This window comes from Apaloderma vittatum, unplaced genomic scaffold (assembly GCF_000703405.1).
Source record: "Apaloderma vittatum isolate BGI_N311 unplaced genomic scaffold, ASM70340v1 scaffold13328, whole genome shotgun sequence".
Taxonomy (NCBI): Eukaryota; Metazoa; Chordata; class Aves; order Trogoniformes; family Trogonidae; genus Apaloderma; species Apaloderma vittatum.
The window spans coordinates 96,526-120,070 of record NW_009729177.1 but is presented as its reverse complement, the minus strand read 5'-3'; the positions used below and the strand labels follow the sequence as shown (position 1 = coordinate 120,070).

Here is a 23,545-nt window from a genome sequence, read left to right as displayed (position 1 = left end):
TACAGTGTACATATCTTTATACATAATTCCAGTATATTTTCCCTAGAATTATGTTAAATATGTAAAAAGCCTTTTCTCATAAAGGTAAAAACACTAGATGTTTCCAAGCTGTAATTTAGCATTAGTGTCAAGATTGCTTCAGAAAATAAGCTACGGTTACTGTTTCATTCTTTTTAAGTGTCACTCAGCATACTATATCTGATCTTGTATTCAAAATAAACTTATATGATTTTATTCACTTTTCCAGAAGTGCAAGAGAGTTTAGGCATAATTTATAGCATATGGATTGATGTAAATAGCTTAAACTAAGTAATTGGTTAGTCACCTGTGCTGTCTTATCCTATTACTACTAAGTACTTTTCAAGTAATTAGGGAAAACAGATCTCTTTTATCCAGTAAGTTTAAATTGGATGAATTCTTGACATTTGTGTAGGTTTATTTAATAGATAAAATCATACTATACCAAAACTTTCTCTACAATGATGAGGTTTACTAGGCCTATAATAAGAAACTGATTTTTTGCTGAGTTAAAATGACTTATCTTTGCCCTTCTAATAAGAAATCAACTCCAGTCAGCAAAAGTCAAGATAAGAATCATCGAGTTGGTGTTATCACCATGTAGACAGCAAACACATAGCACTATCATTAACTTTTCTGTCCATGGGTTTCAAACACATTTAAAATGTTAAAACCCAATAATTTCCTGTATATTACAATAATGTAAGATTAATGAATACGGAAAAGCATGAAAAGTGATTTATTTTGGGAAGGTCATTCCTTGGTTAGGCAACACTTAAATTGAATACTATAAAGGAGAAATATATTACAGGTAAAAAGGAAAATGGGTTTTACTGCATGTGAATTCTTTGAGTTTTACAATGCTTATGATAAAAGGACTGCACTTACAAGTTTAACCTCTATAATTTTTACACTGCACATTTTTTTAAAAAAATCGTTTTATTTAACATTTCTAGGACAATTTATACATGCCACCTTGTACTTAATGTTCTTTTCAAAACAGTTTTTTTTGCCTCATGCTTATGAAACCTGTAAAACTGCTTTTCATACCAGGCATGAAATTTCTTTTTATACCAGAAAAGTTGGACCTTTAATGGGAATACCATACTTAAAGAAATAAGTATTTTAAAGAAGTTATTGTACAGAGAGACATTCCTGGCTAGTGTACTCCTACACACAGCACTTACAAACTGGCCTTACTCACTATAAAAAAAAAAAAAAGAAAGTATTATTAAAGTGAGTGTTTAGGTTCCTTGGCTTAAATGAAGTTCACACTTAGGTGCTTTGCTGAACTACAACTACAAGAAAAATCTTGCTTACACTGAAGCAAGAGTAGGATGAGGTTGTGAATATAACATACATCCGTTAGGAGCATCCAAGGCCTTTAAATCAAAATTCCTCTTATGCCTGTCAAATAATATCTGTAGATACAGAAACATATACGAGGTTGAAGTCACCAGGAGCTGAACACATGAATTTGAGGAAGGATTTGACCCAGCAATAGAAACACTGCTCTCATGTCAGCATGTTTGATGAGAGATACATCGCCATCCCAGTGACCCAGAGCTCCCAAGCCTGCACATACACCTTGGTTAGTTGAGTGCTCAGAATCTGCTGCTCATTCTGGTGGTACTTTCTGAACAACGTCTATATTTGAACGTGTTTTGCAAAGTTATCATTATTTCTATGTTGTTTTCTGCCCAATTGCTCATTTCCTCCTGTTACATATCTTACTATTGAAAAACACCTACCGATGCCAGCAACCATGATGCTGTAATGACACAAAGCATTACACATCCGGTGGAGAGATCTTAGTCCCCAAATGCTTGAAGTAGGAATGGGTGTTATGGCTCTTTCAGGTATGATTCCTGAAAGTCAGGGAAATTAAAAAGTCAAAGCCTTTTCATTTTGCTGTTTTCAGCATTATAGAATCATAGAATTGCTGAGGCTGGAAAAGGCCTCTGAGATCATCAAGTCCAGCCTATGTCCCAATACCACCACATCTGCTAGAGTTTCTTAATAAAAGTGAAGAAACAAACAAAAAGTTACACTGAAATAATTAACATTTTCACCCTTGGTAAGTTACCATAATTAAAAGCTTTACTGTTTTGCAGGAAGGAGGTGTGTGCAACCGCCCACTTCCTTGATGCTGTTGAATTACTCCTTGTATTCTGCAGTTGTACAATAGCACTAGTCCACCCAAAAGAGAGGAAAAGAAAAAAAAGTGAAAATCGGTTGTTTTTTTGCTCTATGGGCTCTGCACAACAGATAGACGTATATATAAAAGTTGGACACGTTACAATTGCCACAGACTTCTCCTATTCCTACAGTCCATGTTCCTACAGTCCCAAGACAGCATTTCATACAAATATCTTATCTCTAGTGTGGAGTAAAAGCCTTACTGATCATGAAGGAAGAGGAAAGGGAGCTGTGGTTCCAATAACAGGGAGAGAAGAGGTGGCAAACTTTGGCTTCCCCACTGCTGGTAGGGAGAGTTGGGGAATGAAAAGCAGAAGGTGAGCCTGTCTTGTCTCTTCTGGTATATTGTTGTACCCATTCTGACAGAAAATGGAAAAGATTATGGAATTAGATTATATAGGTAACTTCTGGAAGAGAGGAATCTTATTTACACCAAAGGGTGAGCCAAGCAAATACATGGAAACTGACACCCAGAAAAATGAGACTGGAGAATAAGAGGAGAACTCTGACCAAATGGACATCAACGATCCAGAAAAACCTTCCCTTGAATCACTGGGGACAAAATCACCAGACTAGGCCTAGGTAGACTAAACTACCTGAATCTTTTAAAAGTTTTAAAATTCACTATTTTACAGAATATTACTAATTTGGAACTGAAGTAGAAAGGCTTGACCTATAAAATACACAAATGTATAATTACATCTATTATCTGCTAAATGTAACATCTGCATATAAGTCTTACTGCAATTATTAGTTAAGCACATTTCTTACATGTAATTGCATTTAGGTTGACAAGTAAAAATACTGTAAAGCACGCACTGAACTCCTAAATTAGACATTCAGTTTGCAAGATCAGGACACAAGCTCGACCATGAATATTTTAGGGGTAGACTCTGTTATGATTTTTTGTGGGAGACTTGTGCAGAAGTGGTTTGAGCCATCCGGACCATGCAGTGCTCACTTTGAGGATGCTGATCAGCATCAGTTCACAAGCCTGAAGCTTCTCGGAAGCTCACCTGGGGAAGACAAAATTAGACTATATGGGGATGCATTTCTCCTCTTTCAAAAATACAGAAGGTATCAACAAACTGAATCAGTGCACTGGGTTAGGATTTCCTCAAGTGTTTGAAGAATCTCCTTCCACAGCCTTGTGGAAGCTGAACAAAAACTCATGACCAAAAAGCTGAGAAGAACTTAATCGGGAAAAAAACATTCTGCTTGTAACAGGCAAAAGGTAGGAATGGGCCTGTGTTGTTGACCTCAAACAGGGAAAAGTTGTTCTAGCTAAAATCTAGCCAATAATTTGTATGAGGAGGTTCTTTAACAGACTTAGGCATGGACCTGGATTTGCCAGTTTCTTTGTTTCAATAATTACTCGTCCACATGCCTTCTCTTGTTTTCTTTGGCCAGCTCTAAAACTCTGGTGTCTTCATTCTGGTGAATCACAAGTTCCTGGGGCAGGAAATTGTGTTTGGATTCCTTGAGGACAGTTTCCTTTAAATTAAATTTTCTTTAAAAAGCCAAGTAGGGCAAAGTCTTTTAATGAAGAAAACAGCCTTGAAACATTAATCAAAGAAGCAAAAGCAACATTTGCCTCATGCTGGAAAGATGTACTTGAACCCTCACCTTAGAAGTAAGCAGCTGAAATCTTTGTACTTCAGCATCCTTTGTGCCAGTTTTCTATGGTAAATAGACCTCCGTGATGATGATCCTACTTCTTATCTGGATAGGTAAAGTAATATTCTTTCACTTTACTTTCTCTTAGATGCCAGTTTTTTTCTTAAAGTTCTCTCAACACAAGACCAAAGGCAACAAGGAAATGTACTTCTTTTAATCACTTAGAATAAAAATGACAGTGCAATGAACAAAATGCAGCCTATGAAACAAGTAATGAGGGATACTTCTTTTTAATACCACCCTATATTTTATTTTAGCGCACAAAATTATTTCAGCGATGTCCAGTTATGACAGGACAAGGGGCAATGGGTAAAGCTGAAACATAGGAGGTTCCACAAAAACATTAGGAAAAATTTTTTACCTGTGAGGGTGACAGAGCCCTGGCACAGGCTGCCCAGGGAGGGTGTGGAGTCTCCTCTGGAGACCTTCAAAACCTGCCTGGACGTGTTCCTGTGTGACCTGCTGTAGGTGATTCTGCTCTGGCAGGGGGGCTGGACTAGATGATCTCTAGAGGTCCCTTCCAATCCCCGACATTCTGTGATTCTGTGACAAGCTTCTAAAAATTTGACAAGCGCCAAGATCCAATCTAAAACTTGCAAGATGACAGCAGGTAGTCTAACCGTGCCTTAGTTGTGTTTATCTGAGGAAGCACTAAGTGAATATCCCTACCTACAGTACTAGCTGTATAGAAAATGTGCACAACTTAGATTGTGTATTTATATATATAATAATTCCTGTACAGAGTCACCTTATGTGGGTCTGAGCAACACATATTTATAAATCATCTCTGTGCGTGTAATTTCAACGTATATCCTATATAATTGCCTTTAAATTGTGCTATAAACAAGACTGAATTGCTACTTAGCACTGCAAATGCACTAACTCACTGATTTTACACTCCTGCTTAGGTCTGAGGTCTTCCTATGGAAGACTTCGGCGTATTTTGTGCAGGGTCAGGCAGGTCTGTTTTCCTATTTTGACACCGACCTGCTTCCGAAGAGCACTCCCTTGCCCTCAGAATCTGTGGGTCAAGAGTCTGCTTCGACCTACCTCGACGATAGCCCCATCCGGTAGCCTGAGGAAGTGCCTGTAGAGCTCCTGGAAGCCGCTGAGGTGGAGGGTGTAGACAGAGACGTGAACCGTGGTGCTACCCCTGGAGGTAGCTGCAGAGTCAGGGGCTTCATCCCGGTGCTGGAGGTCACAGCTGGAGACACCAGGCTCGCTGGCGTGGTCCTTCCAGATGTAATCAGACACTGCCACCTAGTGAGACAGGAGACCCCCCCATGCACACCCACACAGGAGTTCCCCCACCCCCCACCCCTCCACCAAAGGAACATATTTAATTAACTTCGGACGAGAGCTTAACCGGTTTAAAATGATTTTACAATAAATCTGCAAAGCCTGTACCATATGCAGAGCTTGCACGCAGCTCTCTACGACATATTTTTTTATGACATAGATCTAAATAGAGGAGATAGACAAATCCCTCGTGTATATTCTATAAAGTTAATTCTGCACAGATGAAGCTGTAATTGACTCCTGTATTAACCAAAAGTAGGGAGATCAAGCAGGGTAGGTTAAACAATAGAATGGCAATACCGATTAAAAAAAAAAAAAAAGCTTTCTGAGAATTTTGTGGATAAGTATCTGTATTTCTGTCTCTTTGAGAAGCCTCTGCACCCATACCCGTGAGCACTTTGTAGTCTCTGATCTCTGTATAGTATTAAAATAACCTTGTGCTGCTAACTGAATCGTAGATGAGGCTGAGTAAATAAGATGTACTTTAGTGTGTTTTATAAACCTAGTTTATTGACACAGTTACCTAGTTTCCTAGTTTGTTCTAAACACATTTCCTTGGTTAGGTTTTGGATCTCCCCGTGCCAATCAGAATTTCCATTTTATTTTCTTTTGTGTTGAGTTTTTACATGGGCTGAGCAGAATTCAAGACTCCAGAGGGATCGTAACATGCAGTTTGAGCAACCCTTATCCTTAACTAGAACTGATGATGAGAAGCATTATTATTATACTCCCACTGAAGCGCAAGCTTTTTAACCCTTCACTTTTGCAAGACCTTTGTGTCACTCATTTTCTCCCATGAGATGCTACTCCTGTTCACAGTAAGAAGGGATTAGTAATATTGTTACATCCTTACAATACACTGCCATGCTCTTATTACCAAACACTTCTACTTATTGCAGAAGAAATAACTCTTTCATTGGTCTAGCACATGCCTTTTTCTTTCAAGTAAATGTATTGCACAAGCTGAAATGATTGGAACTCACTCATGAAGCTAGCCGTAAAAAACCTCTAATTTAAAATAGATGCATCAAAACCTTCTTGCATAGCTTTCCTGTTTCTTTCTGCTGGAAAGAAGAGCTCAGAATGTTACAAGAGATCCCAAAATCACTAAACACAATTCTTTCCCCCCTCCCCCCAACATGGGACAGATTAGATTTAGCTCAGTTTGCTTGTGTTCCAGTTCACGTTCCCTCAGCTGTTCTTACGCATTACAAGGAATCCCGTAACTAGCACAGCGTGCCAACGCCACGATCCTGACGTGCACGCAGCTATTCTGAGCAACTGCCTTAGGAGAGGATTGGTTTTAGGCGAGTTGAGAAAGCAAGAGCACACGCAGGAAATTATCTCCAACTCTTTTCCAGGAGTGACAGAACAACAGGAAACTTCATTTTAGTGCCAGCTTTCATTTGCATCAGTCCTAAATGATTTTTATACATTTTCAAACAAAGAAAGGTCACCTGAAATTTAAGGTAAAACATGCACAGTCTGATTTTCCCACACCAAAGTCTCTGCAGTTAAAAGGCTTTCATTCTGTACAACTTGTTAGAAATACAGAGCAGCTACAAGGACAGGACAAGTGCCATTTCTGTGGCACCATATCCATACGGGACCAGGTATGGCATCGGGCAGCTCTGCCTGGCCACCCACCCTGACAGATCTGCAGGGTAGTGGGAGTAAATAAACCCACCTGATGCATCATTGTATTTAAAGGTCTGGTAAAGTCCCTCTCAGGACATTTATGTGGCTAGCTGAGACAACGTAACAATATTGATTTGCACCTCCTCCATAAAAGCGCAGCCTGATAATCAGCAAGCTGAGGGTGAAAAAGCATCACCAAAACTGACGGTGCCGTGCTGAGCTGCATCGTCTTGGTCCAGCACAGGCGTGAGTAGAAAGAAGGGAAACGGGACACTTGGCTGGAGCATCACTTATCGACCCTTCCTCAAAGTCACCTGGCAGCATGAATTTGCCTGAAGGTGGGCTCTGTAACAGGCAGTGGAATATAACAGCTGAAAACCAACTCCGGGGGAGGACAGAGCAGCACTGGAGGTGGCTGCGGATTTAGACACCTCAGCTCCGAAGGACCATGCAATTCCCTCCTCGCTAGGAGACAGATATCCACTGCCTTGAAAGTTTCAAAATGCATTTCTGTGAAGTGATAGGTTGCTAGAGAGCTGCTGTGGCCTGCGTAACCTGGAGTAAGCTCCAAAAGTAAACTCTACTGTCATCTGAAATTTCTATCATTAAGTTAATCAAAAACGTCCATTCATTTCTACAGGAATACAATACGAGTTAATAAATCTGCTGAGACAGGCTAGTCAAAAGACTGTGCATATAGGACATGTCAGAGAACTGAAGTTAGCTATGATCTAGATTCACAAAGGCTGACAAGAAACCACAAAATGCCAGAGCAGTGTACAGTAATCCTTAAATGAAATTCATCTTTCAGCAGAAAAACACATTAGGGATGGTAATTCAGTGATAAAAGAGGCAGGCCAGAACAGGTCCAAATGCTGAATATTTCACAACGTAACTTAATTAAAGCAGGAGTGCGAGACTGTTAATCGCTTTTTAACAGTTCAGCTTGAAATGAGGTTTGATGTGAATGCCCTTATAGTTTATTTGTTTATGCTATTATAATCACAAAATGTTACATCGACCTAATGCAAATATACAATTTTCACTGGTCTTTATTGTGGTGGTTTTTTCTCCTTTCGATCCTTCCGTCTTTGTGCAAGGGGAAGCACTGGGAGGAAGGGTCATAAATTTAGGTCAGATCAGATGATTCAGTAAGTCCCATGTGGGTTTAAATCTTATTAATAATTTTAATACATTCTTCCTTGACAACAATAATTTCAATCACTGCTCCTTTAACGCACAGCGTGACGTAAAAATACACAGACTTTTGAAGGAATGGAACATGCCTTTAATACAAAGAAGGTAAATTATGTCACCCTTTGGAAATTACAGTACATAACCTGGAACAAAAGACAAAAATACATTTGTGAGTAAAAATACAAATGTACTTTGTTGCATAACTATATCATGCCATACCAAGTGCATAGAAATACGTCATTGAAGTAGACTATTATAACATTTTAAATTCAAATATATTAATAAATGTATATTTATATACACAGAACCAACTAGTATTAATATTTCTAAGGTCAGGGTACAGAAAATGCCATGCTAGTGCTTAAAGGCACTACGAGGTTTTATATTGTTTGATAGCTTTTGCAAAGAAGAAAGGAAGAAAGGAATTCCTCAAATTTTCTGAGCTACAGTGGAAATGAGAGGAAGAGTGACTTTAAGTGTCTTAAAAACAGACATCGGTATAAAAATTCTTTTTAAAAAGTTGAGAAATATACTTATCCATGTGTGTCGAAGCACTTGATTGAGTAGCACTGATTCTTAACTGCTTGCAGTGTTATCAGCTATGTCATGTGAATCAATTCCAGCTTCATGCATTGCAAAATGTATTAAAAAAATCTTTGAAAGGATCATTCAAAGAAAACACATAAAATGAGCAATACGGACCAAATCAACCAGCTGAGAATGGGCAGAACTGCAAGCTGGTCATGACAAATAACTAGCAAAAGTTACAAGCTGTTAACTTTAGGCAAAAGGGGAAAAGTGTTGAAATTATAGAAAAAAAAGACATCAAAAGTCGAGGGTGCTCTATTTACTTCAAGTAACTTCCATAAACATGGTTAAGTGCATTTTCTGTGGTAAGAGTTGTAAATATGGGAATTGCTGTCCTGGAGGCAATCTTTGTTAAGTCAGTGTAGCTCTACAATTAAAAACACAAAAGCTGGCTAGTATTAACCTCTGAGGGAAGCTCAGCACCCCTTAACTATTGCAAACCCCATGTCTGACATTGTGTTGCTAAAAACCTTGCCAGTAACTCAGGGAAAAGAAGAATTCTCATGGACATGCCTAAAAACCCACTTGGTGGCACATCCAAGTCTGGGTGATGCTACCATTGAACCTCATGCAGAACTAGCTGTGACAGCAGGGAAGATTTTTGGAGTCGCTCTAGGAACAACAGGGTACTTTGCAAGAAGTGAAAATGAGCTCGGTTCAAATAAATTATGAAATAGGAGATACAGAAAGCAAAGGCAGGAACAAGAGAAGTTACTAGGACTGCCAAAAGTCATATCGCCATGAGAAAATCATGACCAGTTACACCAGCACATTTACTCCTTAAGTGTATAATATAAGCATATACATATATTTATACATACACAACATACTTTGGTGGGGTGATAGCATGTGCTCTCATGCCTGAGGCAATAATAAAGCCTGTAAATGTCCTGGGTTCACAAAGTCCTTTGGTTTGCTGTGGGCAGAGAACTTCCACCAGGCATGTGTGGTGTAACAGCCGTGCCCCGACCTACGGAGCCAGATTGGCGGCAAACACCTTCAAACTGGTGCGATACCCCCTCCTACAACTACTTGCAGTAACTCTGAAGACAGATGATAACTTGTTTCCAAATCGTCCTATTTGTGAACATAATGGACCAACATAATGGACCAGTAGTATCTGGGAATTGTTTATTTCAGTCAAATTATGAATGCCTGAAGCATTGTTGTTACAGTCTTCCCTGATTTATTTAATAAACTGACATGGACAGACTGAATGATGAAAATAACCATATACAGAGAATAACCTCTTTGTAAAATCACTGAGGAGAAATCCCAGAGTAGATTTATGACAAGCCGCTCAGCATTGTAACACTGGGAAACAATGGAGGAGCTTTTTGTTTCTGAATTGCGATAACATCATGTTTATGGATATGTCCAAATGAACAGCGACACGGATCTTTTCTAGGGGATGATTTCAATCTTTTAGATACTGCAAAGTGCAGTCACCTATTTCTTAGCCACCATGCATCCATTGCTAATGTAGTCTGCTACTTACCATCCCATCATCTCAGATCTAAATCTGACATGGTTTTAAGTCTCCACATTTCATTCGTCCATAAATAACATACAAACACAGAAACAGACTCTTCCAAACAATAATTTTTTTAAAAAAAATTCATCTCGTATTAAGTCATAGAAAACTGATAGCCAATTCAGTAAAAACCTTAGCAAGTGAAAACTGAAGGCCACAGCTTTCTTGCATTTCCTTGTGAATAGCAGTGCCTTTGTCCATTGATTTGCCCTAAGGAAAGGAGATAAAATACATTCCCTTTCTATTCCAAGGAATCCTGCTGTATTCCAAGCCTAGAATGGGTTAGGTTCGCATAGGTAAGAGAAATTTCTCTCCACGCCTCATTTCCCAAATTTATAAGGGATGATGGAATCAGTTACTTAAGAAAGCATCTTCAGTAACCTCAGACAGACAGGATTTTATACACAAAAGTGTTTAGGAAAAGCTATTTTCCCTGTGGAAGTCAGGATCTCAATGCATACAAGGGCAGATCTGTGTAAATAAGAGTGTCTGCTATTCATTATCTGCTCATCAACATTTGTTATTCATTACTTCATCTGTTTACAAATGTAATGCAGTCAGAAAGCAGAAATAATACTATATGACTTTAGTGACCAAATATACACCAGAAACAACAAATAGTAAATAGATCAACGAAGCAGTTCATCTTATGGGATAAAATTTGCCCACAGAAGACATTCTGCAAAAATTTGTGAAAATAACCCTGACAGATCTGTAGAAAAACAACATGGTTCTAAAAGAATCTGTAAACAGCAAACAAAGGAGCTAAGCTTGTCAAGTAACCTATTTGCAATGAACATTTTCTGTTATACTTTTACTGTTTTAAAAGATTAAATGCAGAGAAAAGATAATTAAAAGGCAGAATCCTGCGTTCCTAAGTTTTATCCACCATGTCCAAGACCATGTATGTACAAGAAGAATGTCTAGGGATAAGACACGCTTTTACTCACCTGTAACTTATTGCAGATGGACAGATCTGTTCCTGGTAACTAAATAACACTTTTAAAGCCAGATCACTACATTGGCAGTAAAGCAGACGAGAACTTAAATACATTGGACTGTTGGCTTCTAGTTGTGTCTTATTGAGCTCGACAAAATTTCCTCGTGGGAAGGCAGAAGAGTTGTGTATCCCTGTGCCAGTGGGGCAGAGCATATAATGAATTGCACACTTCTGGAGGGTGTCTTTCGTTGGATACCTGATCAACTCTGGATTTTAAAATTTTTATCCTTAAACAATAGCAAAACTGTTATGAGTTTTCCCCAAGAATCAAAATTTTCCTAATTTGCCTGCTCAGATCCAGCTTTCTTCTCAAGCAAGTGGAAGGATGTTAGGAGAAAGAAAGTGAAACATCAACACTTTTGGTAAAATATATACAAAAATCCGAGAAGGGTGGTCACCCCTGCTTTAGAAACATTGTAATTTTTCTCTGATTTTTCAAAAGCTACAATGTGTGTACTGACTAATCCAATCTGGATACTAATTATTTGCAAGCAGGTTTACCACAGAGGCTTCTAGAAACTCTCACGCTGCCACCCCATCGCTCCAGCTATTGTACAGGCAGGTGGAAATGCACTGCCTGAAGAACGAATAGTTAACGACCTATGGAAAGATCAAAGCAATAGCCACATTAGCACTCATATGTGGCTATTTGCTTTAACTATCCCTAAATTATCTTATCTGTTTTTCCAAATGATCACCAGTAATTGGCTGGTTTCTTGCAGACTTCACTTCCGAGGGAGACCTCGAGGGAGATCTAAAAGAAAAAAGTTTCCCAATCGTGGCAGGAGGGGCAGTAGTTGGAAGGACCTGGCATATCCGTGTAGGAATTTTTTATGGCAGTAAAACAAATGCTGGTCTCACTGCAGAAAAGAAGGGAAGAGAGAAAATGAAGATGACAAAGGTTTAAGTCTTCTTCTGTAGTCAAGGTTGACATTCCTTCATTCCCATCCCCTATGGTATCTTCACCCCAAGGATCTTTATTCTGCCTCCATAGGGCCAGCACCCCAGTTGCAAGCTCGAGGGAACCAAATCCAAAAGTGTCTCTATTGCTAAGATATTTTCTTGCCGTCAGTTCACCCCTTCTTTTTTCTGAACCAGATTTTTATTTCTGGCACTTGAAAACCCTTCCACCATGCCTGGCACTGATGCTTATCTAGAAATCTAGAAGTGGAAATCTACTGTAGCAAGCAGACAAAGGGTCAAAGGTTCAGGACAGTTTGCATAAGCCTTCAAACAGGGTATGCAAACCAGTTGGGTCTGCAAAACTTGTCAAAAGAACTTGCAAGATCAGGCTGCCTCCCGGGGTTCTCCGGGTGTACCAAGAGCCTCTAAGCAATGCCTTTGTCCCTGATTGAGTTAAGAAACCAGATAGCAAAAATTCTTCTGACAATAATATTTCCCGCGTGTAGCACAGTATTGCAAAAACTGCCCCCTTTGTGGTATTTCAGCAGTTCTGCCTGCAGTTCAAGCAGGAACCATGAAATGCATCCAAAAAAAAAATTGTACAAACAAAGTAAAACTAACTGCTGGGAACCCTAACAAATGGTTTATGGTTCAGCTTCAAGTTTTAGGAAAAAGCGTGGCACAATTTTAGACAAGAAAGAAAGATTTTACTCATATTTGATTTCACCTTAACTAGTTTGCCCTTCCTGAATTAAAAGTTATTAAGATATCCAGAAATAATTCTTGAATTTTATGTTCTTGGTTTGTAGAAAAACGGTTCAGTGTGCCGCGACCAATTGTCTGTTATAAAGAAGCTTAATGTTAATAGAGTGTACTTTTATATCCTTATTTTTTCCTTCTCAGAAGATAGCAGAGTTCAGCATTTGATAAACATGTAAATTGCATTTTCCTTTTCACACAGGACAGATTTCAACTTCTGAACCAGCAGTCAACAAAGATTCCCCCAGCTGCTGGGAAAAAAAAGTAAGTATTTATGAAGAAAGGCATAATAAGATCAGAAGGAAGCCTGCCATAAAAATGCACATTGCATAATACATGATGGATCAGTTCTATTATTTAACTTTTGCATAGATATAACAATACAGAGATATGCTAACCATCATAGTCAGCATTAATTTACAGTGGGAAAAATAATTAGAATCTCACTTTTTCTGAAGAATGGAGTGAAAATGTAAACAATGCTTCCCTCCAGGCAAGTGCTTTATCAAGTTGACAGGTGCATTTGAATTTCCATGGGTGGGGGACATAATAGGTTATTTATGTGTCATTTTAATAGAAAGGCCCAACCATCAAGATGGACAGGAGACTTTATCAGTACTGCTGTTTGCAACTAATCCACCAATTTAATACCCCATGAAAATACCTGCAACAAAACCTGCACATTTTTCTTTTCCACTCCATTATAGGCAAATCAATATGGGTGCTATTCATCTCAAATCTTTGGCTCAGCAGGTGCCCACTGCACAGAGCTGCTCACGGCGCTGGTGCGTTGGCACAGCTGTAGGAACACAGCGACTCTGACACGTGGTGCAACCAATGACTCCAAGGCAGGATCACAAAAGTGTGCTTGGGTCACTAGTTCACCCCCAAATAAGAAAGTAAAGCAAGAAAAACCTCGGTGTTTCTTTTTTCTTTTTCTTTTTTCTTTTCAGGAGAAAGAAATGACGACCCACAAAGTTGTGACATGGGCTCTTGCAGCATGTCTTTGCTAGTCAAGACTTCTGTGCTCCCCGCTTTGCCTTCTTCTCAGAGCATGAAGCTTACTACAGATATGGTCAGCTCTGCCCGTGCCAAAGCAGCGAGCCTCCTGCACCGAATACTGCAGGGGGGTTTCCATGTCATGATTGTGGGCTGAGAACTGTCTTGTGAAAGGTGATGTGAGAACTCATGTGCAGAACAAAAAGACAGCTCTGTCCAGCAATTCAGGTACAAACAAGACCCAATCTTGATGGACACTTGAATATCCCACTGATTTGGTGACAGATCTGACTTGGAAAACTTGCCAATTTCTTTGGTCTTATTAGAATTATTTTTTTTTCTATGTGGATGTACACAAACATGCTCATACCTTATTGTTAATATTAAAAAATCTTTCTTTACACTGATACTAATAACTAATTACACTAATACAGACAACAGCAGGTTTTAGTTTTGACACTGAAAAACCCCAGTACAACTTTTAAGAGTTTTCAATTATTGTAATTGTATTAAGGTAGACACTTGCTAATTTTCACAAACGATTGTCATATCCTTGGTTGTGGAATAGCCACAAGCCAGAAAAAAAATATTATTCATCTCCTAGATATAATAGGATTATTTCCACAGATTTGCCATGAAGGAGAAAGGTACTAAAATGAGTACTCCAGTCAAGCCCTCTCATGCATTAACTCTGCTAAATGCTGCCCTTTTTTTCATCCTGTGTTGGACCATGAAGTTCATTGACACATAGCCTGGCCTGACCCAGAGTAAATCTGGTAACCACACTCCAGTTTCTTCTTCCCTCCTCGATATTTTCAATTGCATCTGCACACAGCTGCACTGGTACTTGTCTACATGGCTATTGCTGCTCCATTTGTAACACAGAGCATATGCTGATGGCTCCCCAGGTTCTTCACTGTTGTGTGTCTACACAGTCAAAGTTTGGCCTGATCTACACAAGAAAAAAAAAAACAACTATTTTCCGTCAGGGAATATTTCAAAAAAACTTTTTTTAAGAGCTGAAGGTTTTCATTATTACAAATCCATCCTCAGCTGCGTGCGAAAGTTCAGTTTCCAGATTCATGACCCACCAGGGTCTACATGAAGTGGAAAGACAGTCCCCGGTGAGCTCAAAAACCCTTAGAATAGATCTAAGGAGGGTAGAGGTGATGAGATCGTCCACCATTCCCATGCCCGCTCAGAAGCATGTTCTGATTCTGCAGAAAAAAATCTTTGCTAAGAAACACAGGTACAGCTCCAGAGATGTTACAAGGATGTAACTGGGAGTATCTTCCTTGCCCCCCTGGGTAATGGCTAAGACTAGCTACCCCTGAAATTTTGGCAAAAGCAAGCAATTCACAACAACATAAATTTGATTGGAAACAGACCTGGGACATTTCCTATGCTCAGTCTTTCAGCCTGCAAAGCTCATGCTTCCCTGTGGTTAATTAGGAAATATTACTCATAGTAAGATCCAGTTATAATAAAATGTATGTTGCCTGAACATAACATCTTTATAAGCTTTAGAAACAGTCACTGTGACATTTTCCTCCCATTACTTGTAACTTGGTGACCACGCTTTCTGGTAGGAGGACAATACCAACTCTCCCACCTGCAGAGAAGGACTGTGTACCGTCTTTCCACCCAGGGCGTGTGGATGAACCTCTGACCCGACATAATAGAGAAGGTCCAACTCCAGAAAGAAGAGGGTTTGCTGAATACGCCTGCCTGGTTAGCCTGAGGAGAAGCAACATGAGTTCTGCAACATGATGCGTTGCACAGAGACTTCCCACAGCACCAGTTTGCAAGAATAACTTTGAGCAGCCCAGAACCACAGCTGGAAAGAAGGCAGCTGAGAAAAGGTTGCTACTGCCTGGGCAATTTGTCCATGACAGCCCTTAGAGACTGTGACAGAAGCTTAGAGGAGACAGGTTGCAGGCCAGATGAAACCCTCTGGGACCACTGAGGAGCAATCACTCAGAATTGTTTAGGTTGGAAAAGACCTTTAAGATAATCAGATCAAACCATTAAACTAGCGATTCCGGGTCCACCACTGAACCATGTCCCTAAGCATCACATCTGCACATCTTTTAAATACTTCCAGGGATGGTGACTCCATCATTGCCCTGGGCAGCCTGTTCCACACATATGCCAAGAAAAGAGAGCCCTGAGAAAGGCACAGACTGAGAGAACTTGAGCCCCTAGTCCACAGCAGGGCAGGTAGTATGTGAAAACACCTTATATTTCACTCACAAATTAACCTAAGAAGTACATCACAAGCTGAGAAGGGTAAGGCGTGGGAAAAGAGACACAAATAAATTACTTTGCTTAGTATTAATTAATCTGTTAAAAGGCAGCTCAGTCTGTGTAGAAGACTACAATAGCAAAGACAACACAACTGTGGGATGCTGGGCTGGCAAAACAAACAAAACTGGAAGTTCAAATTTTCACGAAGTTTTAGATCAGTGTCTATTTTTTGCTCTGCTTGGATAGTGATCCTTTCCACAAGTCACGTAAGTAATGTAAGCAGCGTGTCAGTCCACCATTCTCATTACATCAGACAGCAGATGCTGGAAAGGAAGACGACTGTTTACTCCCTAATGATTTTGCTTCAATTTTGATAGTTTAATAGATGACAGGTTTCTTCTCCACTCATATAACTAACAGCAGATACTCCTGGTTTATACGAGATTTTTTTTTTTTTTTACATAGTGAAGATTTTAAAAAGGTGAACACTGAAAATTATTTTGGACTGGGTAAACACAAGTAGATTCAGTTCACACTACATGGGAGAATACAAGAAAAAAATAGCACCTGTAACAGATGTTTTCTTTCAAAGGGGCAAACTTTGAGAAAGTTATTATTAAAATCTACAACAGAGTTTTAAAAATATAGATCTAGTGTCTTTCCACCATTTGTTCTAAGTAAATTTTATGCCTCTTATGGTGGAATTTGTATCACATTATGTATATCTTTAATTTCCATGAAAAATGTACACTTCATTGTAGTTTAGATAATACACCAAAGTAATTTCATATCTTACTAAAAACTATTACTTTTTCCTGCTTTACATGTGTGCTTGATTCACTGCAACTTTGCTGCTTTTATTCTGGTGTAGCTTCTTTGATCAAGTAAAATGAGAGTAAGTGATAGGAATGAATCATGTCCACACATTCTATGTTATTTAACTGTAACCAGAACATTTTCCCAACCCAGTACAACAACATATCAATCAACGGAACGCTGAGCATTGAAAAACATCAACCAAATTGCTTCAGTATTCAGAAAGAAAAGGGGCAAGCGTACCCAAGAATATTGTAATGCCTTCTTAAGTCAGCAAAGTAACAAAATAGGTAGCTGATATTTCCAAGGATTGAAAGCACCAAGAGAAATCTGGTTTCTACATACTAGTTTCCTAAAAGTGATTCATCTCACCACCCCAGTGTTTTGGCACATGTGAGTTTCCGACCAGGATACTCTGTACCATTTCTCAGCTCTTTTTTGATTCCTCTTCTCATTCTGTGTTTTATGGGGGCAAACCCCATTCAAGGAAGACTAGAAAACACTCAGCACATCTCCAGTTTCAAACACATTTTGATGGGTTGCTTTTCTGGAAATACTACCAAAATACTCTTGACTTCAAATGTCTCAATACACAGAGAATGGGGATACTCCATTTTTTTTCTCAAGTTAACATATGTTTCGAGGAAAACTATGTGGAGATCCTTGCTGGGTGTAAGATAGGGAAGTGATATTGATAAATAATTTTTCTTTCATATTAAGCGTTCTTTTCCCATCATTACAAGAGGATTAGCAATTTTGCTTGGCTCCTTCTCTTATTTAATCAGTTTCCAGCCAGCTACACCTTGCATTTCTAACTAACATTAAAAACAAAAGATCAGGCTATGACAGTAAGCAATCACCATCTAATGCACTTCTCTGTCTGCCCAGACTTTTCTTTCTTGAAGCAGGACCAGCTCCAGGCATGAACAAACCAGGGTGCCTTGGAGATGAGTTTTGCTTCTCAGCCTACTTCATCTGCAGCAGAGCCCTGTCAAGCCAGGCTGGTGGCTGCAGCCAGGGAGGGTCCCTGTGCTGGGGCTGCTCCTCCAGAGACAGCAAGAGCCGAGGGAGTTTCCATGTTAACTGCTACAGCAGCAGAAGCCACCCTGTCCCCACGGTAGGAGCAGCCCCTTTTACCTGCACTGCAAAGAAATCTTGACTTTGACATGCTGTGGACATGGACTGATGGCAACAAGGTTTGTTGCTCTGGTTGTAGCTTAAAGCAGGCCAGTGCTATAGCGTCCTGTCTGGCAGAAGCCATTTCAGCACAATGTTAATTTGCCTCTCAGAGCTAGGTTGTGTTTGGTCCCTTGGAACTGGAGCTAGGTTAAAACCTAAAGTGTGATGTTTAATAATCATTTTTTACAATTCCATTTCCGAGGATAACACTAGTATTTGTGAAATAAATGGTCTCTCCAACTTCCAGTGAAAATAGATTTATATATACATTAATTCACTGAAATAGAATGGCTTGAAGTACTACTTTAATCTTCTGTGCTTTGAGGTGTTACAGTTCCTTTCTCTAAAAAATATAATTAACTTTTCTATACTTGTGCTTTCCTCACAGCTTTTTTTTTTTTGTACCTCACAAATATATTCTGCATGTAATACATTTATCAGCCCGTAACTTTTGGTGATAATTCTATTTATTTACATTCAAAGCAGCTTTCACCTGCACATCCAGATCTTCTATCTCTAGTACTCTGACAGGTGGCATAAAAAAAATGATCTCAAAAATCCCTCAATAGATTCCGTCCCAGGGAGAAACAACCGTGTCAGGTTCTGATGCACCACGCTGCCTCATATCCTGACAGTCCTGCCGTTGATCTGGGAATTTAGAGAGTGGCTGTGTATAGAATCAGTCACTACACGGGAAATCCAAAACAGGCACGGAGCATTGTTGTAGTGCAGCACAGTCAGTCGGTCTCAGGCGGGAGGGGAAACTCGCAATGATCTGAAACTTCAAAGATGTAATACAAGGGATTACATCCTCACAAAGAGCTGTGTTACCCAGCAGGTATCAGCCAAACTGCAAAGCTATACAGCAGAAGAAAGATGCATAAACTCAAATGTTCTGAGGTTATTGTTATTATTATCTTCAATGTCTTATGCTCACTATTGCCAGTACTCAGTGGGAAAAAAAAAAAGTCATGTTTCTTTCATGGCTAACTTGCAAGCTGTATTACATTCCACTTCTGTACTGGTTACACATGAAAAAAGAAAAAGGGCATACCGTAAATCTACTACAGATTTTATAGAGAGTTTAGACAGCATTAGATGCTCAGCTACCTAACAAATTACTTGATCTTTGTTTCTTGTTCAGCTAAAGGATTTAGAAGTGGTAAAGAATAAGGAAAAAGCAATTGAACTGGTATGAACAAAGTATGTTGATTTAGAAACCAAGCCAAATAAAGAGCATTACAATAGAGTTTCCAAAAAGTTATGTTTGCAATTTAAAATACCCATAGGGCAGATCTGACTTACATGACCAACGCTTAATGTATAGTACGTGATAAGATGACACATGCAGTTTTGAAACTTGGCAGCAATTCAGAAAAAGAATACTTTGCTGGCCATTAACAATCTCTGAACAATGTATTTGTAGGTCTGGAGTTGAGTTCCTGAGTGATTACAGTTATAACAGTGTCTTCTCATATAATCTTAGGACACCAAAAGCTGCACTGCAAAATGAAACTAAGGACTAAAAAGTGAGCTATCGTTTTGCTCAGGCTAACAGTACACAAAACTCGTATCTTGAGCTTGCTTTCTGTTAGCAAAGGCAAGCGAAGAGAAACGGCTGCAGATCTACAGGGGTGAAAATAGTAGAGAAATTGAGCTTGCATTTTTGCAAAGGCCCTTGAGAGGGCGGGGATGTCGGAGCAAGGGGAGAAGCAGCACGAGCATTATACTGAAATCCTTTAGCATCCTTTAATGCACCTATATAATCTGATACAGGGAACACAAACTAAAATAGCAGGCAACAATGATCAGTTAAACTTCCAGTTTTTTGCTGGCAAGGTCTAAATAATGTATTAAGATTTGAGGTTGCTGGGTTTTATTTTTTTTGGGGGGGGAAGTTTTTTTTATATATGAATGCATATTTTCCAGCAGAGCTGGTACTGTCTTGCAGCTGTTTGATATTAGATGCAAGACCTACCAACCCTTACACCCCACATTAGAAACAGACCTTTGGCCAGGCTGTGTCTTCATTTAGACCTTGGCAACCCTACTTACATCAGTGGGGGTAATTTGACCTCTCATTTGAATAACGCAGTGCAGTGATGGGGTTCTGGTTTGTATTTTCTGTGATTGTTTCGGTCGAAATGCAACAACTCCCTGGATTGTGTGCGAGATGAAAATGCCTTCCAGAGGTTACAGCGCAGATGAGGGAATCGTGTCTGATCTTACAAGGCATGCAGCCAGGACAGGTTACAGCATTGTGCCTGTCTGGCTACAAAAATATCTGCCTGGGGCCTCTACTGATGACCTTGCACTGAAAGGACCAGGAAAGGTACTGCAGGCAATGGCAGAAGCAGAAGGAACTCTTGAGGCAGAGTTACTATGCGTTTGGACATGATCTTTAGAAACAAGAAATGTCCATTCTCTCTCTCTTCCTCAATCACAGTGAAGTTTTAAAGTGAGCAAAATTCAGCCCAGGCTAGAGAAGATCAAAAGAACAGGATTAATGTGATGGTAAACACGCTTTAGTAATCCTTTTAAGACATATCCTAGCTGCCTGAATTGTTATTACTCTGAATTTAGGGGGTTTATGAAAATTGTTGTGCCCTGTCTGAAACAACTTTTACTCCCTTATGAAAAAAAAAAGGAAATACAGTATTAGAAATCAGGAAATAAGAAAAAGCCTATGACCTATGGTAACTTTCAGCCCCACATGCTTAATATAGATATGAAAAACATAATGTCATGGGATTGAAAACATGAAAAAATACTGTGAGCTCTCTGTTTATTTTTATTGGTTTATTTGTTCCATAAAGCGTCTCCTTGCCCAGTTGGAGTGATAATGATTCTCAAAAAAAAAGCCTGGTCTGGGAGTCTGAATCCTAAGATTTTAAGTCAGAATCTTGCCTGGCTACACATCAACCAGAAAAAAAGAAACAACAAACTGTAGTCATGATGATGCCACATTACCACGAAAACAGAATGAATGTATTTGAACTGCAGCATCTCCGCCTCATTCAAGAATTTCCATTAAGTTTTGTTTAAACTGTACAACCTTCTTTGTGCAGGCAGTAAAAGAGGTCTGTTCCATGAAAATAAAGAAAAACAAAACAAAACAAAAACTTTCAAAGCCAAAATATTTAGCCTAATCCACCTCTAAATCCTATTACACATTCAACAAATGACAATGGTAACCCTTAGTAGCCAGAGATAAAGCAATACATAGCAGAACAAGCCAAGTCCCTCCATGGTTAGCTTAAAGGGCACTGTCAGGTCTGAAAATCATAAATTCCTTTCTCTTCATACACTCAGGCCTTTTCACACAGCTCTGGCACATCATTACACCCATGCTACAGCTTTGTCAAGATGCCAGAGCAGAGCAAATGAGACTCAGACCCCAGATATTTAAAAGACAATTACTTGCACCATCACCACTGCAAAAGCAAAAAGATTTTTTTTTTTTCCTGGTCATTTTGACTTGCTTATTTTCATGGTGTTTTGCATTCAGCTCGGACAATGAAGTAAAAAGCAACAGGCACTTATAGTAAATAATACTGAAGGAAGTTTTGCCTCACTTCCAATCGCCTACCCTCTCCAGTGCCCCAGCATTTGGACTGTAAACACTGCAGAAGAATGTTACATTTACACAAAGATGCCATGGTTGTCATTTGGGTTTGCGACTTTTTGTTTGTTGTTTGCTATTGCAGTTGGGTTTTCCTCTCCCACTCTGCACCCCCAAAAGCCCATTCCGTTTGTCTTTAGTTTTCATCATGAAATATACATTTGGAGACTACCTGCAGGGTCGATTTCAAGAATTTAACATCTCATACAACTAAATTAGCAACAATGAGTTACTGCAACCAATGTAAAAACTGCTGCTGTAATATCTGAATGCTGATTATAGCTCCTCAGGCTGGATGGATACATGAGTGACAAGCATCCTGGTCCACATGCATGCATTTCAGCGTGTAAATGTGGCAAGAGGAAATTGAGGGTAAAGACTCAGAAAGAGTCATAATCTGGTGTCATATCATTCTCACTCACACACATGTGTTTATACTTTCACTTGTAAAAACAGAACAAGAAAATATTTTGAATACTTTGCTATTGCCGGGCCTCCTTTTCTTTTGGTCGCTCTGTGCAACATCTGACTGGGTGGCTCGAGCTGCTTTGCAGGACCCTCCACGGCTCGGGGCTCTCCAGCCACACGGCATGCTGTACACCTCGGCCTCTAACCCAGCACAGCAGAGGACCTCCTCGATGAGAAGCAGCCATTGTCACATGCTAGGGAGGTTTGCAACAGACTTCTGCTCACCCAGAGCACCTTCTCAGTTACTTGTAGGATGACTGGTCAGTTTAAAGCCATCATGAATAGAATCATAGAATTGTCAGGGTTGGAAGGGACCTTAACGATCATCTAGTTCCAACCCCCTGCCATGGGCAGGGACATCCCCCACTAGATCAGGCTGCTCAGAGCCCCATCCAACCTGATCTTAAAAACTTCCAGGGATGGGGCTTCCACCCCCTCTCTGAGCAACCTGTGCCATGGTCTCACCACCCTCATGGGGAAGAACTTCTTCCTAACATCCAATCTGAACCGATCCATACTCGCAGAGCTTCTCTGATGAGCATCACCTGTGCCACAGAGAGTGCTCACCTTACTTCAGTTCTTTGAGTGCACATCTGTTTTCTTCTCAAATCCTAGAAATCACCCTCCTCTGCACACTCATCCTGAGCTAGCACCACCACAAAGATCAGGACATGCTTGTTCAGATACTGTACAAAAAGGCTACCCTGGTCCCTAGTTACTTATTGCATAGGTGGGGAGTAAGAGAGGGCCAGAAATAGCACAGCAAGCATGAGGAAACTGTAGTATCAAGAAAGGAGACCCAAACCCAGAGAAAGCACAGATCTTATAGGTATCTGCATCAAATGTGGTTTGGAAGAAAAAGAGAATGTAAGGTGTTATGGAGGAAAGAGCAGCGCTTTCAAGAAGATACTTTTAAAGTCTGGCACTTCTGCACTGCATCTGGGGGAGGTTCTGTCTTTGTCAACCTGTGGAAGGACCTGAAGAATTGTGCCAGGCTCACCATAAGTTGTATCAGCATCACATCTACTCACAGAGCCAAAGACACTGCGTATCTGTAGCCCTAAAGGTCTGCATACATGCCGTGGATGGTGTCCAGACTTGAGTATGAGGTGTGATAACATTTGTTAAGGAAAGATTTCCCATCTACCTCAAACAGTAACAGCTACCTGAACCCCCCAAAAGCCGCTTGAAAAGACACTAGTTCTCAAACAGCAAATTAACTAACATCCTCCAAGTTGTTATTCAAGCTGCAGCACACGCTGCTTCAAACAATGCCATTTATAAAGCGATAATGAAAAGAACTAGTCTATAAACCTTTCCTTAGCAGCAGGAGGGCTTAGGCTCCCGGGTTCAAAAGCCTTCAGTTTATTTGAAGCCCATCAGACTTCAGCAGAGGCACTAA

The 23,545-nt window shown here is 39.8% G+C and overlaps 1 protein-coding gene across 1 annotated transcript in view; it reads right to left on the bottom strand.

Annotated features, from left to right (window-relative positions):
• LOC104277656 overlaps positions 1-23,545 on the bottom strand; it is a gene marked incomplete at its 3' end in the record, with an annotated part of 54,559 nt that overhangs the window by 5,120 nt on the left and 25,894 nt on the right. The window contains exon 7 of the mRNA XM_009874358.1: positions 4,945-5,154. Coding sequence (XP_009872660.1) covers positions 4,945-5,154 — 210 coding nt within the window. The remainder of the gene's footprint in view (positions 1-4,944; positions 5,155-23,545) is intronic.